Source organism: Lottia gigantea (genome assembly GCF_000327385.1).
Source record: "Lottia gigantea unplaced genomic scaffold LOTGIsca_2, whole genome shotgun sequence".
NCBI lineage: Eukaryota > Metazoa > Mollusca > Gastropoda > Lottiidae > Lottia > Lottia gigantea.
Window position 1 is genome coordinate 4,627,394 of NW_008708400.1, and position 26,369 is coordinate 4,653,762.

The window sequence follows — 26,369 nt, forward strand, 5'->3', positions numbered from 1 at the left end:
ATCTATTTGTGAACAGTAAAAAACTGTACTGTCAGAGGGAGACAAAGCCCTACATATATAAAGGAGTCGGCATGTTTTGGACTACGCATTGGCGTGTAATAATAAACACAAATGATGCATGACAATTTATTCTTCAGAAAGAAATTGGTTCTAGACTTTATAGACTACATGTCAATTCAGAATCAAATATTATGGAAAGACCCTCCGAGCCTTCAACTGAAAATAGAAATAATTGCAAAAGTGTTATAAAAATGTGACAAAAATGTGTATATAGAATTTACCTATCCTTTCCATGCGAATAGACATACATAGCCTCTACTTGAACAATTTCAGTGATCTGCATTGTGTCAAAATTTCATTTGATGTAAGGTGTCGCAGTGGCTTGTCGGAACAACTCATAACGAAGTATTTGATTGATATCTAAAGCTGTATCAGCAATTACTGATACACATTTCACCTTTTTGTCACATCTATATGATTATTCCTACACAATAAAAGCGAAAATAAGATTAGTACAAAAAAACTTATTTACGGCTATAACAAACAGCTGGGTTACGTTAAAGATGACAAACAGCCGGGTTACGTTAAAGATAACAAACAACTGGAAGTACCGTACAGATGATGTATTCGGTTATTCATTTCATTAATTTACCAAGCCCAATATTGCTAGCTAGATGAAGACAGATCAGAGCAACACAACAACATTCTCATTTTAACATCATCATTATAATAACTTACGACCGGGTGAAGTGACAGCACTTATAACAGCCCAACCTTCTGCATCGAAAATCTCTTCTTTCATTGTGGAACCAACTGGTTGAATAAATTCATATTGACAATTGAGTATTTCACATCTTTTATCCAACAAACTTCCAATGTACATGACTTCCATTGTTCCATTTTCATGCAGAGTTGTCACCTAAGAAGGTAATAAAATGGGTATTAAACAAATGAAATAAATGGCGTCTCGTCAATATAAATTTTACACGAATAATAATGGATTCACAAGTATAAAAAGGCTTAAATTTCAACGGTACCTTGACTAGTACCCTCGTCAATAAAATACTGGCTTCGCCACTGTTTTGGACCTACCTTGATAGGACTGCTTCCATCCAAGTAATAAGTTACCAATTGAAGGGATTCAGACCTCACCCATTTGTCGACGGAGTTGTGGGTGTACAAAATAAACCACCTCTTGACAACCTTTTTCTTCTCGCTTCTATTTCTTTTGACATAAGAATTATGAATAAAATGATAAAGATGTATCGCCGCATTGTTTTGGTCAAATTAAGCTCGATATAATGACTAAATTATGAATAACTTCTATTCTCTTGAGTTTGTGTATTAGCACCGGAAAGAATCAAAGCAACTAAAGCTTGGGGAATCCACGGACCTGAAACTTTGTTGAAAAAAGAGACTGAACTAAACTTCGAACTATTTTTATTAAGTTCATACCGGTATATGAAATATGTACAATTGCGCCATTGTTATACTTACCCATTAATGTTGAATTTAGCTGCCAGTTCCAAATTGTCATAAGACCGTACATATGCTTGCCAAATTTCAACGAAGTCCAGTCCTAATTTGTCCACTATCCTGTTTACATCTGCTGTAAAAATAAATAGGCAAGTTATTTATTATTCAGAGGAATAAAAGAACATACCTGTATATTTGATACAACTTGCAAAGCGAAAAAACAGAGAAGTGATTCAAGCTTTTCATTGAGCCTCTTAACTTTGCTTATTCGCTTGCGATGACCTTAATTTTCAATTCAACTAAGGATAAGGTTTGTGTATCTTTGTCGTGTCAAACAATGAAAGTTGTGATATCTCTCTGCAACACATCACTGACAGGAAATGACTACAGCAACTATGTTCAGATTGGCACGTTATCATGCGATTCCTGTAGTTCAAACACCACGAGGATAACAAGCATTTATAAACAAAGTCAATATAAACAAGAACTGCGTATATTCAGAGCGCAATATCAAACTATCACTTGCCAAATAATTGTGAAATGTGGGAAGTAATGGTCTAGACCCCCCAGACAACGAATCTACCATTTATTACCAAGACAGATTTAGCTTTACGAAAACTTTAATTTAAGAATTTTGATGCTTATATGTTCTCAGTTGATCTTAGTAAACTCCCGTTGAATCTGAATCTATAAATGATCCGGATAGTACACTAAGATTTTTAGTGAAATGTTCAAGGTTCTATTAATTAATCTTGTTCCTATTAAGCGCCGCATTGTCAAACATTTATCTCAACCAAAATAGTTTACTAATGGTGTTAAATCAGCAACCTAATCCTGTTCGTTTTCCGTGCTAGTAGCGTATATGAGCCACGGATTCTAGAACGTTAGTAGGCCGAAAGTTAGTAGACAAAGGCCAAAAGGCGTTTTTCAAAGGCCATAAATCATAGCTAGTAGCAGGTCAATGGCAAGGTGATCCTAAACATTTTCAAATTGCTGTAGTGAACACGCATTTGTGGTGTTAAATGAATAAATTAACTACAGATTTTAAAACGCTTGTAGCATAGGCAAAGGCAATAATTCTCCTTTTAAAGTCCACCTTCAAATTTAAATTAGTAAAAGGCTAAACCACGGATGAGATCATGTTTCCCACAATGCATACGGTAAAGTGTTAACTTCAGGTAGTCAAAACTGGCATAAAACATCAAGATCATTGGGAAATAAAGTAAACCGGATCTTTTTTTTTTTTGCAAAAAAATGTACAGATCAAAATAGAATTTTCAAAACTCAAATTCTGAAGTTGATCGGAGCATCTTTAATTATGTTGAATGTAGGAAAAGGGTGCGCATTATACACTCTTGTGCATTATATTCACAATTATACGGTTTCTAAAAATGACATTTGAATTTAACAGCCCTATTAAGCCGGAGACTTGGCATTTGAAAACTGAGCATATCTTATGAATCTAAGGAACTCTGTGAAATTCAGTTCATTGAAAGCATTTTAAATAAATATTACCTTCAATGTATTTGCAATTTGCAAGAACCAAACATATAGCCAAGATCGCAAGCAAACCAACTCGTTCCATCGTTCGTGTCTATGTTGTATAGCAGTTATCTCGAAAGTTGGACGCTTTTAAGGGGGCATTTCGCTTTTTTAGTAGATCGAAAAAAGTGTTAATACTATATACGAAATCTAAAGAAATGTGCCGTTTAACGAATTTGAAAGTTTTAACTAAAAAAATCCAGCCATTAATTTTTCAGCGCCAAAGATATTTCGTTATGCTTTTTAAAAAGCTACTGTACGGATTTTAGTAATATAAACGCCTAATTGACAATTAGTACTCTCCGTTTTTAACCCCTTTAAAACAAATTCATTTCAATCAAGAAGTTACATAGATAGAAATAGCATACTTTAGAAATATTTTCAGGTATAATTTACAACGTTTTTGTTATTGAAAACTTTTTTACAAGAAAGCGAAATGTCCCTTTAAATACTTGTGTTTACGTAGAAAAAGGAATAATACTCTTCAGTTATTTGTTTTTGATTGAATTCATTTTCATAAATATTGACTAATTAGTATAGTTTTTATTTAGAAAGGGATATGAAATAAGTGACGGAAGTGATGGCTGTTTAGAAAGAAAGAACCATAATATATCATGAAAACTTACGTCACCTAGACGTTGGCCAAACCGATTTGCAACGATCTGATAGGAAAGTTTGCAAAATTTTCATGATCTAAAACGTTAAATTATACTTGAAAATATTCATAATATGTTATTTATATCTATTTATCTAAAATTGGGTAGCTTGCACACACTCAAAGGGTCGCATGGGCCGGAAACACATTTGTGGGGTCGTAGAGTACAGTGCAGAACTCTGGCGTCAGGTTCTTTCAAATCGAAATTCATTCTGAAATTGTCATCTGTCGATGAGCATGCCTCGAAACTACATGCCTCCTAAACGCATCATCGTGCCCAGTTAGCTGGGCGTGAAACGATGTAAACGATCATTACAATCAAGTTTTCTTATTTACAAATGGTAGGCTATTTTTAATCTCATACAATTATTTCTTTGACATTTCCTTCGGGTGAATCTATGCCAGATCTATGTTCGTTAGGCCAAACCAATCGCGGCGAATTTTAAAATCGCATAACAAATTCGCTTGTATTTGTTCGCTTATGTTAACGATGATTTTTTACGCCTCTAACGACTAACCTTTTATATATTATTCTTTGAGAATAACTTGAGAATTTTGAGGTGACATTTCTGGAATGTTATTATATACTTGATACAGATACCCGAGAGTTTTACTTTCTTGTTGCTAATAGTAAAGCCACGAGGTTGAAAGCTAACAGGCTAAAAGTTTCAAAAGGTCTAAACATCAACGGCTTCGTGCCACGCTCGGAGCTGTTCACAGTTCTAGTTTGAATTGTTTGTTTATAAAAAGGCTGCCCTCGCTTGAAGTTGGACTAAAGTTAATTATGATATGATATCGAGAAATCATCTAGTGGAAACTCGAAATATTTTTGTGATGACAACATGACGCGTCATTTGATTTGAAGGGTACTTTTTTGTATATTAGAGAATAACATAGCTGAATTTGCTAGCTTACAAACCAATCAAGTCGCTGCACTTACAAACTTCCGTGATATAAGAATAGTGTCCAATGATGTCAAGGTATTATATGGAATATATACCATATACACTAGTCATTATATAGATTTATAACTATTCCATTCTAGTGTTCTATTTGTTATTATATGATTATCTATTATTTTACATAAATCAATAGGAACAATCAAAATAATTATTGGTACGATGACGAAAATGGAACCAATAATTCAATTGATTTGTTGATATGATTATGTTTTAATAGAATATCCAATTAACCAGGAATATTGTTGTTAAAAACTATTTCTATCGATTCATTATAGTCAGAATTATTAATTGATTGATAACTTCTGTAAGACACAAAATGCAAAGAAAAAGTTTTTAGACATCGACTGGATAATGAAATGATCTGCCTTTACTTGCTTGATTTTGAATTGGGTAAATTTCTTATGTGAGCTTAAGACGGAAAATACATATTATTAAATACTACGATGATATGTATAAATGTTTCACTAAGGGTAAAAGTGACTATCACTGGATTTGTAAAATCTGCTCGGGAAGAAAATGGATTTGGTTATGTTTGGTATTATCGATGAGTTGTTAATGAATAAGCATTTATTGATGAAATTTCCCAGAGAATCAAAAATATTTATATACAAATTGCAAGATATATTATCGAATCCTCTCTGAGCAATGGCGATTTTAGGATAAAGCAGGTGATAGGGCCGAGCAGTAGCCACAGGTGAAGGCGGGGGTGGGGAGAGGGTAAAGTCGGCCCACTCTATACTCTACTCTTTTGAAAAATTACATGGATGCTAGAAGTTACAGAGAACTGTAAGTGTCTCAAATAGAATTTTCTGTGGCAAGTAACATAAAATATACGAGATGTATTGATTGCAAACTAAACGTGACTAGCGTAGTAATTTCTGTACCGTGAAAATATTATTATGGTAGATTATACATATTTGATAAATATCAGAAATTCATAAATAATTCATGGTTATGTATTCATAGCAAATAGCAATGGAATTAAATAGACTATGGTTTTACGTCCTATTTTTCTGAACTAAATTGGGTAAATGAAGACGGGTAACGCCATGCAGTGTGTAGTTAACTAAATTTTGCCAAGACATTGTCATCAAGCTTCTCTTTTTCGAATGCAGACTGTCGAGGGATCTTCAACTATATAACCTGTAGCACTATAACCAGCAAGACTAGTGGTCTTATTTTTGTTATTCTCTCTTTTTTTTTTTAAATCAACTGACACATGTTACATGTTATAAATGCTTTTACAGTATGTAATCAATCTATTCATCCGACAAATTCCCATCAACACACATTTTCATCTATTTAATGATTAATGATGAAATAGAATTACCGATACTTACATATAAAATAATCACATAGCCACAATAGGCGTTACTATCTATGAGATATTCCATTAATTGTAAATTCTTCCCTCAAAATTCTATCTACAGTTGTAAATATGTAGGATACCGCTTGTAGTAGGTGATCTTAAGTAAAACAATAAATAAAAATAAGGGGTGCAACTCGTGTCTACAAAACTTGATAATTTAGATATCGGAGACCGGTGAGCTAGACTATCTATTTGTAAAGATGATGAAACTACCACATTTTTCTTTAGATTTTCCTTGTATCCGGGCATGTCATTCGCGTACTACGAATAATTTCTGTCGGAGGGAAGGGAAGTAACAATACTGTTCATTTGACAACTTATAATATCGCGAACCAGAACGTACCACCGGAACACAATTTGCACGTGCTAATGGCGGAAATTACCAATTGAATAAAAGTCAACAATATTTCTTATGCAGAATCACTTTTCGTCAAAGGGGTGTAACTCGTGCCAGTGAACCAGGGAGCTAGACTCTTTAGATCTTGTTGGATGTTGAAACGTTATATCCCAGTTCCCCACGTAGGGACTAGGGTGTCGGGGATGTGGCCAACTGGTGTAGGAGAAGAACTCATTTGCAATTGAGAGAGCACCTCACATTATCATATGCTGGAAATATGGATAAAACAAATTTTGGGTTGTGTGAAAGGTCCAGGTGATTGCTCCAGGGATATGAAGGCTGAAAAAGGTTGGGAAGCACTGCGTCAAGATGAAATGACTAGAGGATTACGAAATAATAGTAATGATCAACGCTGCATATACAGATGAATAACTTTAATAGAATAATAATAATAAACATTGTAAACTTTGCAGATTTAAACAGTAACAGCTGATTATACAGTATTAAAATTATTTACAATAATTCATATATTCTGTTCACTTAATCAATCATTAAAGCTAAAGCAATCTAAATATATATATTTATACTATGTGATATGACTGTCACATTCCCGTTGCACATTGTTTTTATTGAACAAAACGACGAGTGTAATAATAATCCAATTTCATTTCAATTTTCAGAAGAACAGGTCTTGTCAAATATTAATGGATTAACGAAACGTTTTTGATTGCAATAAGTACTACTCGTAGTTCATTCTGAGTTCTATCAGTCGATTAAACGAACATAATATACAAAGTTATACTCCTTTCATTAAAGCTATAGTTACAAATCATTTCAAGGCAGTTAAAGCACTTAGTTATCCCCCCTTTGGTCATTGATGACTATTTACAGTCTTGGTCGATACGACCCCGGTTATAAACAGCCACTAATGTGAGTCTCTTTCTTAGTTTTAATCTGTGATCGGTATCGATCATTAAGGATACACTGTAATTGTTTATTCTGGCGGTGATATTGGTTGAAATTAGCTGCTATAATGGCTATAGGCATGGAGATTATCAACAGACCACAGAGCGAACATACTGTACCCACACATTTCCCTATAGGTGATATAGGATATATATCACCATATCCCACAGTCGTCATGGTAATAATGGCCCACCATATTGCCTGTGGTATGGATGAAAACACGGGATTTTCCAATTCACAGTAATATGTGGTGGAGCCTAATATGGTGGAAAGAATTAACGAGGAGATGACTAAAAGCATCAATTCGTCTTTTGACTGTAAAATCGCCAGCCACATGACCTTCAACCCGATATATTTCTCCTTCAATCGGAAGAACCTGAAGAGACGCAATATATAACAGCACCGCAGTCCGAATGAAACATTAGCCAATAATAACGTTTCTAATTCTCCTGTAAAGAAGAAAAACATATCAACGATCACTGCTGTCCATCCGACCAACACCGTCAAAATATCGACGATATTCAAAAATGACTTTAAGAATGCTGTCCCAGCAGGGCAGCACAGTGAACGTAAGGCCAATTCTAACGTAAACACAATTAAACAGATGATCTCGATAATCATTAAGGCGGGATGGAGTTCAGTGGAAATAAATTCTCGTATTTTAGGATTGCTGACATTGAAGACTTCTGTTGAATTGGTACCATCAATTTGACTTTTAGGCACCCGGAAAGCGATGGTTTCTAAACAGAATATGCCTGCTGATATTATCACCAGTAGCAAGTAGATCCAGTTCCAAATCTGAAAATAGTTAAAAAAAAATGTGTTTACAGAATGTTTACAGAGCTAATTTCACTACTAAAAAACCCAACTCTTATTTAATCTTAGACAAAATTAAACAAATAATTCGGAAAATGGAGCATAAAATATAACAAGAACAGACATAAAGTATTTCATTTTCATCAAATGTTACGCACAAAATGCTTATTTCTGTTTGTCTAAGTGATAGGGAGATGGTACTACGAAAGAGATAGCTACGACCCTGCTTTCTTGTTGATTAATCGCTTAAATGCTGGACGATCTAACTAGTAATATCGAATCTCGATGCACTGAGAGGTTTTTCCAAGTAAATTGAATTATTACAACAATAGTAACTTAACAATAGACTCTCTAGTAGAAATCGGATAATATACAGGTAAAGGTGTGCATATAATTATTATATCCGTTTTACTTCCGATTTAAGAGATTGGAATATCGATAAACAATTAATTTTAAATATTTGATCATTAACTGTAACGGGAGACAATCAACTGTTTGCTTATTATATTTTTAGCCATATTGTCTCGAAGTACACAAATTTGATCTCTTATAGCGATTGTTTATGAATTATAACTTGACAATTTGATAAGATAGCACTTTTTATCTTATTAATTAGATATTAAAGGGACAGATTCGCCATTCGTTGGACCAATCGTACCTCAGTCTCAAAAAACGGGATTTTTTATCACACCCAAATCCTCCAAATCCATGTTTCCACACCTCAATTGAACGAGATTAAAATATCATTAACATGTATTCTTTATGCACCTTCTTTAAAAAGATTCCTTTGAACTAATGTTTGCTCCATTGAAAAAGATTAAGTATTATTTAGTATATGTACAGTCTAGATTAGTTTTTTTCTTCGACTTCCGATAAACGATCATTACAAACACATAACCTATGGATAGTGATATCGATATATGCAAGTTTGACGAGTTTCTTTACACATATTCAGAAAGATATATTTTGTTTTAAAATATGCTTCTCAAAAAAAATATTTTTCCAACCAATGAGTATTTTTGATGAACACATCTTTTCAATCAATGCGTATTTGTGTAATTAGTAGATATTCTTTTTAAGTATAAGAAAAATACGGCGTTTGTAATCAGATTCATTAAATTCCCAGTGGCAATTAGTAGCAATTAGAAGCTTACTAATCAATTTTTTTTAAATAAACACCATTCTGTAAATAAATAACAAATAAAGAGCAGAGTGTGATAGACTAGAGCTTTATGTAAATTATTAAACCGGTTACAAATTTCCTTACCATCCAAAGTATGAGCGACGGTAGATTGCCAAAATTGTGTTATCGAATGCTACACGAATACGATATACATGGTATGTTCAACTGGTGCTCATCTGTACGTATTATTTTATTAAGTTCTGGTTTTGGTCCTGTGTGGATGAACGCATTAGAGATATAAATTTTCAAACATGGCAGGATTTCATATCTCAATCCCCTAGCTGTTAATTCTACCACAACATCAAATCTAGTATTTATGCTGAATTTTAATTATCTAGTTCTTTGACTCATAAACTTCGTTTTTTGTCTTGTTAATCTAAGATGTTCAACTCACCACTTAGAGATTGAACAAGGCCGCCAACATGATGTTACAAGAGAAGATCGAATATTTTTAATGCTTAACAATTAGGTGACGAATTACACTTTATATTAATCTGCCCTATACTTAAAGATCTCAGGATAAATTTCCTACCCACATGGCTAAACAAATGCCCACCGGAAGAAAATGTTATCAGATTGTTAAACAGCCATGATCCAAATATAGTTCGTTCTTTGTCTACATAATGTAAGGCGATCAGAAATCCTGAAACCAAGGTTCTATGATATTTGTATATTCTGTACACAATTCAAATCACTAGTTTTATTGTTATGTTAAATTACACTCAGATTAATTCTATCTATACTAATTTATTTATTTTTCACCTTTAAACATTATTTTGCACATGGGATTGTTTGTTACAATTCGTATATCGTCGATATATTTGTAGACATATTGTCTTAAAGTAACTGAATGAATCTTCTTCTTCTTCTTCTTATTCTGTACCTAGATAGAGCACCAGATGGACCAGATCGTTCTGGTGACACCCATAAATATAAATCATTATTTTAGTGGAGTAGAGTGGACTCATGAATGTGGTTGGATAAGAAATGATTTAAACTTTGTAAGGAGGATGATGCATAATTATTGGCCAATCTACTTCCAAGATATTATGTATATTTAAACCAGATTATCCGTTTCAGCAGGTCTTATTGTGATATAATTGATATTTTAATTAGAAATATACTACATTGTCTGGTATTAGATGAAGTAAGTCGTTAGGATAATGAAATTCAGACTTATATTGTACGATATAGACATCATTATTAACCTATACTGTAAACTACATTAATAAAAACACAAAGAATATTGACAAGGCCAACCATCCCAATATTATATTGTCTGGTACATTAAATGTGAACGAGCGTAGATGTATATTTAAAGGGATTGTAAAGAGGTTTTCTGAAATTTTATGTGTAACAATGACAACGTCGATTTGCACCATTCCAATTTTCATTCTGACGACTTTTCCAGTAATTCCATTTAAATTATACTTTTTATAACGCTACTATCACAATGGTCCTTAGATGTAAATAGCAGCTTTAGTGATAGTGATGTCACAAAACGCTTACTTTTAATATAATTGCAAGAACATCAGACGTCTGATTGAAAATTGGAATACAAATCGATGATATCAGTGACCCTGATAAACATAAAAAGTTTAGAAAACCTATATACTATTTCTTCAAGTGCGATATCGCCAGCATTCGTATGATCTAAGTATATTACTTCGGCAAAGCTTTACCAATGGATCCAGAACATCTCAGTAAAGGTTTACTGCTGCGGTGAAGAAAACATTGAAGGTACATATTAAATTACTAATGTAACAAGCATCCACGAGAAAATTGACAACTGGCATAAAGTTTCAACAGTATGATAAATGGAACTTGAAGTATATAGGCCTTCTTAAAATAGTAAGAGAATTTCTAAAGAAATATTGATTGATACAGGATGAAAGATGACTATTCCCAGTGTTCTTGAAGTGTCGTTGTCCATGTTATATCGTGTGGAAAATATTTATACTTAATAAGATTTCATTTATAAAGATTGGTTGCCACTAGCAAAGTGTGACAATAAAAACTTGGTCAAACACAACCTGATCAAGAAGACGTAAGTTGAAAGAAAGAAAAGGCGAAAAGTTCTTCACAATTTAATATTTACCTATCAAAATGACTACATGGCTCTTTCACTTGTCTTTTACCATTCTATCACATTTATTTGTGCACCCGATTAAGCCTTTTTCTCGTACATTTCATCAATAATATAAGAAATATCTATCAAAGTTCAATTCTTGATTGTCACGGCAATTTGTCTTATTTATTACAATTACATTGAAAAACAAACAGTAAACTAAATAGCCAGACCCTATTCCAGTCTATTCCATTTCTACCGATTGCACAAGGTATTGTGCATTTATACAATAACAGTAATGAATATCAGCAAATAAATGTTATTTTTCTGTAGAAGTAAACTGATAACAGATCTCATCAACGCTTCACAAACACAAACTGTGTGATATAATATCAATTCTACAGCGTTTTTGTCTCTTCTCTGTTTGTTTTGATATTATAGTCATACAGTATTTTTCAATGTTTCAATCATAATTATCGATAATAGTCTCTAGTTTTTGTTCTTTCCAACAAAGAAACCCCGTGTACAATTTTTGGTATCAAGGCCATGCGCATCAATTGACATCTTTTAGACAGGTGCAGGCTTTTTTCTCAAGGAATGCACTAAAATGATTCTAAAAGTGTCGCCAATTTTAATAGCATTCTTGATTCCATCACGACCACTATACGGTTAGTTAGTTGAATAAGGACAGTGGTAGTTGCTGTCAATTAAGTAACTTGTAATATGTAGGTTAAATCTACCAAGAACAAAGCATGGTATTTCTATCTATCTGATCTATATCATAGTCAACTATGTCATAAATAACCTTTTCCTCTGGGATCAAACGCAATTGTCAGCAGGATATGTGACTCGAATAGGTTTTCTTATACAAATTACAAATAGCCTCTGGTTCTGGCAAGACAAGTTAGCTGTCAATAGAAACTCATTTCTTTTAAATTCCATTAGGGATGACAGGTTGGCAGCTGTATTTTTGCGTCTTAGTTAGATATGTATAGTGCCATGTTGAGATCGCACGGTAGCCTGTCTTTATATCTTATTACATGTAATGTAGCCTATTCATTTTATGTTATTTTACACATATTTGAATTCCCGAACAAATAAATTACAAAATGTGTAAATAACGAGTAGTGGGCTGATTTTAAAAAAAATACATGTACATATATATTAGAGAAACAGAGAAAAAAAACCCTTTTTTATAGGTAAAGGATTTATACACCAATAAGATGCAAAGCAACAATAATTTCCCTTCTGATTTCCAGACAGGTCGCAAGTTTTGACAGCTATATTTTATATATGCATGATTATAGATAATTGGCCGAGGATGTTATTAGTTTTAAGTGATTATCGTGCTGTTGTATCAAAGGTTAACTGAAGAAACTGACTAGAATACCTTTGAGATATCAACTTGTGATGCTTATACAACCTCATTAGATTCATAAACCATTGTGAATTATAAACAGAACAAAACGTTTAAACTCGTTAATTTCTTTATACACGAACCAATTATAATACATGAATGCCTTGAAGAGGTGTGAAATGATAACTGCTCCTGGCAATTTTTTTGTTTATGTCCTATATCTTCTAGGAACTCAATGACTTATGAAAGGTATTGCAACACTTTTAATGTTATTCTTAGCATAGACAATCTAAGCTTTTTGTTGTAAACAATTGTGAAAATCTGTATAATCTGATCCAGATTCTTAGCCATGATCTGACGAAATTCTTTTTTAGTAGCTACTCAAGACTACGATCAGAATTGCATTACAACGTTCATCAATAAATGTCCTAGAATTACTCACGTTGAATTATCAGAAATATTAAGAACACGTCTTACATGATACTTTCTTCAGATCATCGATTGCACGTACATGTATAAAGAAAGAGTATATCTCTTAAGTATGACCAGGAAAAGTTCCCAGTTTCGATATTCATCATTATCTAAATCAAATATTACCAACATCCTGGTTATTCAATAGTTTATCCGCCAGAAGGAAACTTGTTAGTTTACATTTCCTGTTAATTTATCAAATGTACACAAACATAGTCATCAGTCAAAGTAGTGAAAAAAACCATTGATAAAGACGAAAGTGCATGTGCCATCATCAAAGCGTAGCAGGTAATTTATTAAAGTAACTGTTATCCAAATAATTGTCAACTACTGAATACCACTCAAAGAAGTCAGAAAGCCAGAACTCGGTTCAGCATGAAAAAAAGCGCTATTTTTATTTTGGTGTTGCAGAAGCTTATTCCTTTATACACGAGGTCATCGAGCCACCATTGATCTCAAAATGGTAAAATACGCCTCTAACCTTACCGTTGTAATATTAAACATCTCTAAAAGCACACTTTGACCGAAATATTTGGACAAGCGTATTCATGTTTCTGAAAATGTTCACCTACAATCAAATTGCATACATATGTGTATATAAATTTAACAAAGTATGCAACTATTCGACGTGTTTATCCCGTCGTCCTCAGGCACATAATGTACATAATGTTGCATTAAACTTCCAATGGTTGTTGTTCCATTAACCCGTGTTTATATATCAACTTTTGTAAGGTTGACCTCGGTTCCTGTCTATATTCTAAAAGAAAACAACTGATTTAAATACAATTTCATTACGAACAACTATTGAAGAATGCAAAAATGGTGAATACTTTCGTTTCATATTCCGCTCTCGGAATAGTGCTTCGTTTAAGGTCTAAGCCACGCCACAATACCAGATACGATCTACCATCAATGATCAAAGCTATAGAGAACAGGTTAGGCCCAATGGTAGTCTCTCTGTGGCCAGAATGTAAATCAAGCGGCTGTTATTACCATCTGTGACCAATGGCATTCAAAACTGATATTCGATAATATATCAATATTTATGTTTGTTTTTAATCAAAGACGCCAATGAAAGAAACGAGTTTTTCATTAATATAAAATGTTTCCTACCTGAGAAAGTATGGCGGTAGAGGTATAGGTTGCAAAATATCATGCTATATATATATATTATGAGTACAATAACATATTTAATAGGATGAATGCAAGTTTCTCTTCTGAAAGTACATCCAGGGAGGATTGGAAACATTCAATGACACATCTATGGAAATTCTCTTAAAATGTCCGTTCGTGAAATATTGATTAAATATAGTTCTCTAATCTCGAATATAACTTAAACTACTAGGTTCATTGTACAGTACTAATGTCATTGTTGAAGGGAGAGGCCCAAAATTTCGACGGTAAACACTATTACTGATAATCTTAGCTAAAACCTTTTCTGAGACTGTGACCATATGCGATCATACTTCGACATGGAATGTACCAGCCACGGTCAAACGTGAGGGAAAATCCCAAACTTACAATCACAAACTTAAAACAGTCGACATCATACCGCAAGCTCTGCGACCATATCTCGTTTGAACGTTTTTGAGGCTTCTTTGCTACGCGTGTATTGCGCCTTCATACCGCTCAAGGATTGGTCAAACGTATGACAAATCTGTCCCTTTAAGAGGATACTTCATGTTGGGAAGTCATGAAAATTCAATCTTGTAAAATGTTATAGCATCTGTCATAATGACTTAAGAAACTAATTGTTTCATTAAAAGTTTTTTTTATTGTATTTCGTATATGACTTTGATTATGAGTTTGATTGGCTGTATTCACTGGCATAAAATCCAATCGAATCCCTGCATTCCGTTATTCAAGAATAGCCATTTTTACAGTCAAGGTATAAGTACGCAGCTCGTATAAGCTTGACATTGTGTAGATGGCTTCATTGCTGAGCAAAAGATCAGAATGATACATGATGATCTCAGTTTTAGTACAATAATTCATAACGATGATGAAGGATGATGATCTATCATGATCTGTGATGATGATTTTAGATGATGATTCTTTTGCTAATACATGATTTTGTCGTGATATTTCAAGGAAATAGAAGAAATAAAAGAACTTGTAAGTTAGAGTTTCGAATTAATTATTGGTTTCAATTCCACACATTTCTTGTTTAATTAATTTCAATTAAAAGAATATTTACTGAAAACATAAAAGTAAATATTGTACAAGGTTTCTGTGTGCTGGTGATGGTTTTATTAAAGTGACGTTGACGTCAATTTCAAGAAAACGCTTTACCAGCCGGCGGCTATCTCTATGTATGATATCGTATAAAAACGATTTACCAGCTGGAAGCTATCTCTATGTATGATATTGTATAAAACGCTTTACCAGATGGCAGTTATCTCTATGTATGATATCGTATAAAAAAACGATTTACCAGCTGGAAGCTATCTCTATGTATGATATTGTATAAAACGCTTTACCAGATGGCAGTTATCTCTATGTATGATATCGTATAAAAAAACGATTTACCAGCAGGCAGCTGTCTCTATGTATGATATCGTAAAAAAACGATTTACCAGCTGGTAGCTATCTCTATGTATGGTATCGTATAAAAACTCTTTACCCGCTGGTAGCTATCTCTATGTATGATATCGTATAAAACGCTTTACCAGCTGGCAGCTGTCTCTATGTATGATATCGTATAAAAACGATTTACCAGCTGGTAGCTATCTCTATGTATGATATCGTATAAAAACTCTTTACCCGCTGGTAGCTATCTCTATGTATGATATCGTATAAAAAAAACGCTTTACCAGCAGGCAGCTGTCTCTATGTATGATATCGTATAAAAACAACTTTACCAGCTGGCAGCTATTTCTATATGTATGATGTATAAAAACGATTTACCAGCTGGTAGCTATCTCTATGTATGATATCGTATAAAAACTCTTTACCAGCTGGCAGCTGTCTCTATGTATGATATCGTATAAAAACTCTTTACCAGCTGGCAGTTATCTCTATGTATGATATCGTATAAAAACTCTTTACCAGCTGGCAGCTATCTCTATGTACGATATCGTATAAAAACGATTTACCAGCTGGAAGCTATCTCTATGTATGATATCGTATAAAAACGCTGACAATTCTTATTTCTAGCAATATTCTGAAAAGTCACACAGCTATTAAGGTGTATTAGATTTATATGACTCTCTGCAAGCTAAGGATTAATCGATACGAATTAGCAAGATTTCAGACGATGATATTGTTGGAAGCATGTCAAATAATTATCATGGATAGACATTCTGAGTTAAATTATTAACTTTCAAAGTCAAAGTGGTTCGTTGTGGAGAACATTATATGCGGAAATCACGTAGAAAGTGAATCTAATATCCATTGGAGTTAATAGAAGAGACCGTCTGATACTTCACTTCGCAGGGAGCTGAAATAATCAGCGTTATGTAGAATCTCTATCTTGAAGACACGTATATCTCCACTGGTTGTCGAGGCATGGACTTTATCTTCATGGGCCTTCGAATGTCTTGACCTTGAATTAGTAATCAGCTAAAAATTGTACAAGAAATCCTACAAAGATAACCGCTAACAAGTTTGGCCTGCAATGGACGAGATCAATTTATGTTTCTTTATATCCTGTTGTTCAATGGCCTATGCAGTGAAGCTTTTTCGGCTGGTTTTGATAAGCGATGTCTTAGATCTTTGCAACATGTTGTTGTCTGATCTACTGCACAGTGTGAATTACAAGATATAGATAAAAATAATTTTTGAGATAATTATAAATATAGCTTTCTGGTTTTGTTTAAACTAATTCATTTAAAACCCTACTTGATCCACCGAGCACATGTACCTCTTTCATTTTAAAGCCACTGAGCTTCAGAAAAGCCATTTGAGGAGGTTGATTTGACTCTTGATATGTAAATAGTCAGTCTTCAGATAGTCCTAGAAATATAGGAAAATAGCTTATTTCCTTCAAAAATATCCCATATCTATAGATGTCTTTTCTATATATGGCAATGTCTCAAGACGAGTCGTCCTTTTAACTTTCCAAGGGGGATAATACTTGATTCACGTGGAATTGAAGGCTATAATTTCGAAGGTGAGCTGTGAACACTATTACTGATTGGCTTAGCTAAAAAAATCAGTTTCTGTGAAACTAAGGTATGATTGGTCAAAACAATGACGTAACTGTCTGCGTAACCGTGTTTGGACTTTCTAAGAGTTGTACAATTGTATTAAATTAAGGAGAAGGGGGGATTTGATGCTCCTAAATGTACATGCCTGGGAGAGGCTGTACATGAAATAAACAGGTAAACTCTAGCGCACAGCAACAACAGTGAGTGGTTAGCTCCTGCATGATTATATCTTTATGTTTATATCTCTATGTTTATATCTCTATGTTTATATCTCTATGTTTATATCTTTACGTTTCAACGATACTTGTAATTATATTGCTAATAACGGTTCAATATAATATGTCATATTTCAAACTATTATGATCTCGTTATTTTCATATCACACGTTAATCATAAAATAGAGGGGTTTTTTTTATCACAATCTTTATCACATTGAAATCTCTTTTCAGTATTGTATTATTGAATAATGTATATGTTTTTTTGCATGCTGTGATGATACGATATACATGTATCATCTTTTCATATTTTATATCTTATCTTTAATATATCTTATCTTATTTCCTAGTTACTTTACAAACAGAATCATAACACAACAGATCGGAATACAATACACAGATTCCTCGTCATATTTCGTATAATGTAAAGTCGAGTATTTTCGAGGTGGTTTTTTTTTTATGTCTTAAGCATATTGTGAGAGTTTGGTAATTAATTTCATTCTTTAATTGAGGTATAAATATAATTATACCGTTATAGCAAGTCGAAGTGTGTCAGTTGCGCATATTTTCTATATACAAGTATAACAAATTGAAATTAAATAAGAACATTAACAGAACACCAGTCAGACGAACCAACTTCTGTTAACTGTTTCTGTTTATATTTTTACATATCTATATGGTTTACTGATGGAAATTTAGATTTATTACAATATTTAATGAGTTTATAATGAATCTATATCGTTTATATATCAACAAAATTGATTGTATTTAACGCTAATGATTTACGAACAACAGACGGTCTGGTAAGCGGTAATTCATAGTCTTAAGGTTGGAATGACCGATTTTAGTAAAGGTTTCATTAGTACAGTACACAATTCACGTCTTTATATACTGATTACTAACAATATTAATAAGAATTTACGTTTATCAACTATAAATTGTTTAGCCACAATTCCTCCTGTTTATTGTCGGTATCACCAATTAATAAGGAATTTCATCAAAGGTTACATTAATTCAAATATAACACCTTTATAATTCAGATCAAAAACATTTCAATTATTAACGTTTAACTTTTATCAACTAATTAAAGTCTGCTTAATGGGAAATGGTTTGAGTCGGAATGACCTATTTCATTAAAGGCTTCATTAGTAAAGTACATATTCTTCCTGTTTTAGGTCTGACTTATTATTTAGAATAATTTCATTAAAGATTTCAATTAGATGTGATATGTACACCTTTACGATTAAGTTCACGATCATTTACAGTTCAACGTTTTCAACTAATTCTCGTCTGTTAAACGGCAATTTTTCCTGTTTTATGTCAGCAGGAGAATTTCATTAAAGATTTCATCAGCAGTATATACATTTCATATCTTATATATTCGTTTTACTTACAATGAAATTAATAAGGATTTACGGCAATCGACTATTAACAATGGAATTTTAAGCCGTAAGTCTATAGGTTTGTAAGACCAATTATTAATGAGAATTTCATTAAAGGTTTCAATTTTTTATGTTTACATGTATAAATATTAGTTCTAACACGATATATCTGTGAATCGATCTATTGCGATAAGACATGCCACGATACGTGTATCGTATCGCGACGCCGTGTATCGATACTTGACGATACCTTTCATATTATGGACTACATGGATATGAAGACTTAAATTTCGAGCTGTGAACACTATTATTAATTAGCTTATGTAAAAAAAATCCGTTTCTGAGACCAAGGTATACGATTGGCAAATCTGTCACTTTAACCACTGCTTATTTACAATCATTCTGTTCTAAAGACAATAATATGAGCATTTAGGAGAATTTTATTTACGGTTTCATTAGTCGTGTTCACATTTTATATTAGAATAATTCAGACCACGAACATTTACCCTTTACAGTTTATCAGCTATTTAAAGTCTGTTTATCTGTAAATCCTTAATGTTTTCAAGACAATATAAGCAATTATTCAGGAGAATTTTCATCAAAGGTAGCCAATTATTAGTAATGTACATATTTTACACCCTTATAATTCAGATTACTAATAAATAATTAATATTTATTAACTATATACTAATAGTCTCCTTATCTGTAAATCATTCTGTTTTTAAAGTGTATATCAATTTGCAAGTAAAATTTCATTAATGGTTTTATCATAATATCGCCAATTCTTTTTTAAACCAAAACATTTATAAGTTCTGTACGTACTAAATAATACCTTAAAAACCAAAATAATCAACTGGATGATCAGTTTGAATTTGTTCCTGACATCACTTCTCTTAGTACAATTGAGTCTGGAGACGCCTTACTTATCTTGATTAGCTATTTATTATGTATAAGAAACCAATATACATTTATATCTATAACTATAATATTTTATAACCTGATACATCTAAGATTTGAAATGTGAAGTTACAGTTAGAACTTACGACCATCGGTTAAGCGCTCAATGAATAATTGGACGAATAAGTGTTTCGAGTATCGTTTTTCTAAACCTTATCAGACTAATGAATTATGAGCAATATGAGTTACTAGATTTCTTTTCAATGTCTAAAGCAATATCAGCTTACCAGCTGAATACGATGTGTATATTTTTGAATATCTAGCAGTGAACAACCAATGTAATATGATATAATGTGGAACGATTTGCAAATTGAATCAGGACTCACCTTGGCAGCTGTGGAGGAATTTGGTTTATCCAGTAAAATCCATATTCTATTTTTCAAAATTTGTCTTTTAGACGAACTATGATCGCCATACATTACATCGCAAGTAGAAATTCCTTTCTTTAACGTTTTCAAGATGGTTTCATCTTCGTCGACTTCGAAAAGCTTTTTCCAGCAGCAACTGCGGACAATGTTCACGTCGATTCCCCAATACTCGAGTTCTGTTCTGATGGCGTTACCACACACTTTGTATGTTAGATGCAGCTCTGATGTTCGATACAGATTCAAAATACATGAAAACGCTTCTGGATCTCGATCAAAATAAAAGTCTTTGAACTCGGTGCGGTAATGAGATGATGTTTCTTTTAAATCAGAGAGTTTGGTATTGGGAATCTTTGACAGTGTTGATTTGGTAGTTAAAAACACTTTTCCACCAACGTTGATTTGTACCAATTCCATCATTGAAGAAGTGACGTGCTGCCAGATGGCTGTTTTATCACAGGTATGCCTATTTTGGTATTCCTTATCACAATAATGTTAATCTTAATCCGTATATGGGTTTCGGAATGTGATGTATTGAACCTCTTAGACGTTCATCTTATCTGGACAGAGCAAGGCTCCAGAGTGATGCGATACTTCAAATTGTCTATATACAAACATTTGATTTGGTGACGTATCTATTTCACTGATCATTAATAAAAATTCGATTCCAGTTTCCGACGTCGATTTAGCTAGCACATTTACATAATTAATCTCAAATAAAGAGCAAAATAATGACACAGAATCATTATCAATTCCTGAATTCGACACAAACTATTTCCATTTCTAATATACTCTGTTTATCCTATTGTATATACAACTAGGTCTAATTCAATATTTCACTGTCACATAGCTAAGAATTTAATTCTACACCATATATCAACTTCCCTTTATGTAACGTTCTTCCATTCGTCGTTCGATGATGCATGTGACATATTCCTTATTTGTGAATGACCGCTTGGATTTAGTAGCTATATTTTATCACTAGATGACTTCTATTCTATTAAAACTTCAACTGTAAGGAAACTACAGGTTGTAAATAGTGCTCTTGGACTATTATCAATAATGTACCACGGCTGGTGTGGTATGCCTTCTATAGCGTCAAGATAAGGTACTATACGAAACTTATTATTGCCGATTAGTTACATTAAGTATTTATCTAAAGATAGCAGGAAAGGGGGAAAGGTGTAATGGCGATGATATCGACTGACCGAATCTAGAGAATCAAGATAATTTCTTGTAGACTAAATACTAGGTATAATGATTAACATCAGTCTGGTAACAATTTACGCTTGTCCTGCTATTTTTGTAGTAGCAATGGTTTCTATTCTAAATGAACAATATTGCTCAAAATAAAATTATATATATTTTGATAATGGAACATAATAGAAGTAACAACGATCAACAGTGAGAAATAAAGAATGATTTTGTGAACAGGTAAAAGTGAGAGAGTTAGTCAACCATTCTTAGAGCAAGGAAGACTCGAAGGTTGAAAGTCTGTACGACTTGAGAAGAACGCAGTACCACCGACGGAAACATATATCCTGTTAATCTCATAAAGATGACAGGTTAACGAGAAGTATCGTTAATTAGAATTGATATAACCTTAAGCCACATACAACAATATGTATCTATGTATGTGACACGGAAGTACTGAGCCACCATTTTTATAAATACAATATCACTCTTGATATATTTAAAATGTTATATTGTTCCGATTTGTACCAAAAAAGCTTTGAATAAAAGGGTGGTTATGTATTAGCTTCAAATTAATTAAGGCTGGTTATTGTCTCCTTTTGATACACAGATAAATCGTACGGCTTAAGGAGTAATTCTTGTAAATTAGCACATAGTCCCACTTATTTGCTAAATGTTGTTTTTGCTTGGTATCTCACATATATATGTAAATAATTGAATAAATGCTACTTCAATCCCAGGTATTTATCATACTTGAACAACAAAACCATTCCTAAAGTTATGTTTAGTACCAGGCTATTTGACAGTCATTAGAAGGCCTAACTATGTATGAGAATGAGTATAACGCGTTTAATGGATAGCCAATAGCGGTCAAGAAATCATAGGCCACATAATATAGTGTTAGTAAGATGAATGAAATCATAAAACATCATGAAAGGGATAATTTCCATGTTACAGTGAAGCATAAAAATGAAGTTCAAATCACTTTTACTTGAAATTTCTTCAGTGCCGTAATTAAAAAATAATATGTAAGCAAATGAAGCAAATCCTATCTAGACCACTGGCCCATAAAATTTGTCACCTCATTACGCTCGCCAAAAATCCCTCATAGAAAGACTCTTTGGTTACGACCCTGCATTTGCGTTTGAAATGGTATGCTTCATTTGGTCAGCAGTCACTTTAATGTAAAATTATTAGATTTATTTTGGCCATGCCATGGTATCGTGATTTCAACAGTCATAGTTTCAGACCATGTAGACTAACATATAATATGAAGATGTGGTTTACTAGACGCAGCCTATTTTCAGATACAACTCACGGCATTCCTTCTCAATTCTTTTTAATTTACTGTTATTTGTAGATACTAAAATTAGGATAAAGAAACTATTTTTACCAGATTTGATTAATGCTCTGTTTCCACCTGAAGATACTAAATACTATTAGATGGAAGGTGACCTTTTAACCTTTTCCAAAGCAAAAGCAAGCAAATCTGTTATATTCCATACATCATCACCTATTTTAGTAACAGGGCTGGCAATTGCGACAGCAATCAGAGTGATTGATATGGAGAAAACCTTTTAGGTATTCGAATGAGGCAAAGAGTCACGCCTTTAGGATGGCGGTTAACTAGGTTAGTCATTTCATTCTGGTCGGGCGCATTGGTTCGTGTGCGTTGCAACCGTGATTTCACTACGTTTCATTCTGTTGTTCAAACTTCGTGAGTACTTGGTGACGATGACGGCAATACAGATGGCCATGGCAAGAGGAAGATGTTAAAGGCAACAACACGAATAAACCTAATCGTTGCCGTAAGTAACAGTTCTAGTAATGTAGATCATATGTCATAAATCGACTTCCGAAAATGCCGATTGTATCCATTTTTAAAATGAAGAGTTAGATCTTTCATTCTGTTTATTTTCTCCTAGTAGATGATTATGTATGTGTACAATACTGAATCCATTGGGGGTACCCCGAATTGTACAACCACTGTATTTTTAACAATTTTAAAAAGTAAGATTTTATACATTTTGCCCAAAAATATGTGTCAGAATGCACCAAAATCAATTTAATTTTCCCGAAAACTTTCCTGGGAGAAGATGCTCCATGAGAAACTTTTCATGAGGTGATGCAGTCTGAATGAGACATGATTGTATGATGTGTTAACGACATTTAGAAGCGAGTGGTAAATATAACAAAAACACAAGGCACATTTTTATTGACAAATAATACTTCCATAATAACTTGTCACCTTTTTACAAAATATCACCAACAGATAAATGAATTCTATTTCCCTGACATTAAACAGGATCACACATACAATATGTAGATTGCATATACTCTGATGTTTTTCGATCTGAATGTCTATGCATAAAACAATATAGATCGACAAGTTGATTCTAAATTATACTATTGTAAATTTTGTAAAAACAGTAAATTTTGTAAAATATTAGATAAAAATAGCTCCACGCTTGAATATTTTAACTTAGATTAGAGACAACAATTAGTGGTTTATTCAGTCGAAAAAAGGGATGGTATGGAGATGACCTCATAACAAACAAGAAAATTGTCGGTGTTTTGGGGAAAAAACATCAAGAAAGAAGAATATTTCAACCAAATTGGTTGCGATATTTCCAGATTTATTCATAGACTCTGGTTTGCTGCCGACGGCATTGAAAGACAGGATGTTTCGACCTAGGAACAATATTGTGTACTAATCTTGAACGTATTTACCGACAGTGACATTAATTTAATGTTAGATCCGGGTTTCGTAGAACAAATCTCTTTTTCGAATTCTGTTTGGTTCCTTGGAGTACTTCCAGTTTTTAATGTTCTGGCATACTTTTTATCACTTCCGGTGTTGATAAATTCATTCGTAGTTTCTTCTCTTCGTGAAGTGTTTGGTATTTTGCACCACATAATGAATTCGAATCACCGTGCTTTCCGATATCCTTTTTGGGGCCCCTTTTCTTCGTATTATGTGGGCTTCACAGCAATAATATCGACCTACGGCAATGGTTACTATCAGCATGTTCAAGACTGACTGACTTCCGTCAATAATTATTGGCATGATATATTATCAGAAAAGTTCAGGACCGACAGACCACTGCCAATAATCACCAAGGTATATATAGCCCGAAGTAAGTAGTGTGAAAATTGGCCTTCCGTTCACGTGTTCGTAAAACAAGATGAATTCAATAAGATTAAATTCATCGATAATGGACGTCTGTGGCTTTTGAAATAATTTGAATTCAGCTATTTCTCTAATGTCAAAAGTTTAAGAAATTGCTTTTATTGTTGGAAACGAGCACGAATATCTAAAAATAAAACAACACAGAGTGGGTCTTAGTATTGAAATTTGATAGCTCTGGATACTTCATTTTAACCTTTCATTAGCATTACTTAACTTTAACATCTTATCTGAAAACATGACTGAAATGTTAAGTTTCAGGCCGAAAAATTCAACCAATAAAATTCACTCTTAATACATGAATAATATATGCTCCGCAATTGAGTAATATATGGCATGCAATAACGAATATATTTTAATTGTGGAGTAACAACGTGTTTCAGGTTCTGTTTAAGTATTGATACATGGCATAAATAAATGCATGTATGTAATAAATACGATAGACCTTATTGATTTATTCATTTGATACTTCAATACAAGCAATAAAAAAAGATTTGATTGAATGTAATGAGAAGTGGGCGTAGTCAGCTATCATATGTAAATAAATAAATCACACACATTCATTTTCATCACACGTTACAAAATATAATCTGGTTTGTTCGTGTGCAAAGAGGAAACTTATATCCTGATGTATATGTTTTCGTCACCATACGTATGCGCGTTTTGTTTGGTCATTTGGACATTCGGACATATCAAGTCAAGTATTTTGGTGGACGTTAATTAATAACTTCCCTCTCGCGTTTTCCTACTTTCATAAAGTGATCAACAGATTCACAGATAATAAATGACTATTGCCGTGTAAGAACAAAACTGCGAAGACATACACCAACACTGAAGCTCAAAGATTATTTGAACGGTGAAAGATATATTGTTCCTCTACAACATTTGGGGGCCGTGGACGTACATGTGTTTCCATGAAGAGTGATGGTTATGATAAGAGAAATATTAAAAAAAAAATTGCTATCCCTTAAGCAAGAGCATACAAAGCTCTTTATTCATTTCATAAGATCTTTAAGAAAATATATTATCAGTAAATTTCCGTTGTCATTTTTTGTTCGACCTACTGTGCTAAATATATGTAAGCCATCCATATTACAACTAAAACAAAAATTTTTTTAAAAATATAATGGAGACTATTGTCACTTCAAAGTTTTAGTATACTATTTTAATGGCGTTGTGCAATCTTTTATAATTTCTTTGATAGATGGATTTAAAAACCTGAAGTCAAAGTGATTTTATTTTTGTGGGTTTTTTTTCATATTTTTGTAGTTATTATTAAAGTTGGGTTCTCAACAAGCGTATGAAAAAATTTCATTTTCTTCTTGTATCTAATTTAATGACTTTATCAAAATAATTAGTCTTTAAAGATGACAAATGATACAACCTTGGAAATTTTTTCTCAATATGTTTTCAATGATTGATCGACTAGTAGTGGGGAGGTAGGGGTGTACAGCCCTTTGGTCTCCTACTCATGGTGTTCACTCATGGAATAGAAAAGATTTTCAATTGTATTACGGAAGTTTCTAGAATTAATAAAGTGACATGTTAAGATACTGTTCAAGGATGGGTACCATTTAATGTTATTTAAAGTATATTATGAAGCACCTGTGATCAATTTATGATCCTCTCATTATAAGATTTAATACTATTTAGATTACGAGCTTAATTTGAGACCAAGTTCCATACTACATACAGCTTGCAAATAGTGTCATCTTGAGA

At 33.0% G+C, this 26,369-nt stretch overlaps 2 protein-coding genes across 2 annotated transcripts; both read right to left on the minus strand.

The window, feature by feature from the left end:
* Positions 1 to 113: 113 nt before the first annotated feature.
* LOTGIDRAFT_228380 (hypothetical protein) lies at positions 114 to 3,061 on the minus strand (the record flags this gene model as incomplete). Its single annotated transcript, XM_009053422.1, has 5 exons — positions 114 to 216; positions 739 to 919; positions 1,093 to 1,225; positions 1,498 to 1,609; positions 2,992 to 3,061. The coding sequence occupies 5 exons, from the start codon at positions 3,059 to 3,061 to the stop codon at positions 158 to 160; spliced, it is 555 nt and encodes a 184-aa protein (XP_009051670.1). The 3' UTR covers positions 114 to 157.
* A 4,192-nt stretch (positions 3,062 to 7,253) lies between these two features.
* On the minus strand, positions 7,254 to 20,686 carry LOTGIDRAFT_103410 (hypothetical protein; the record flags this gene model as incomplete). The annotated part of the gene is made up of 2 exons (XM_009053423.1): positions 7,254 to 8,105; positions 20,231 to 20,686. 2 exons carry the CDS (start codon positions 20,684 to 20,686, stop codon positions 7,254 to 7,256), a joined length of 1,308 nt encoding a protein of 435 aa, XP_009051671.1.
* Positions 20,687 to 26,369: the final 5,683 nt, after the last annotated feature.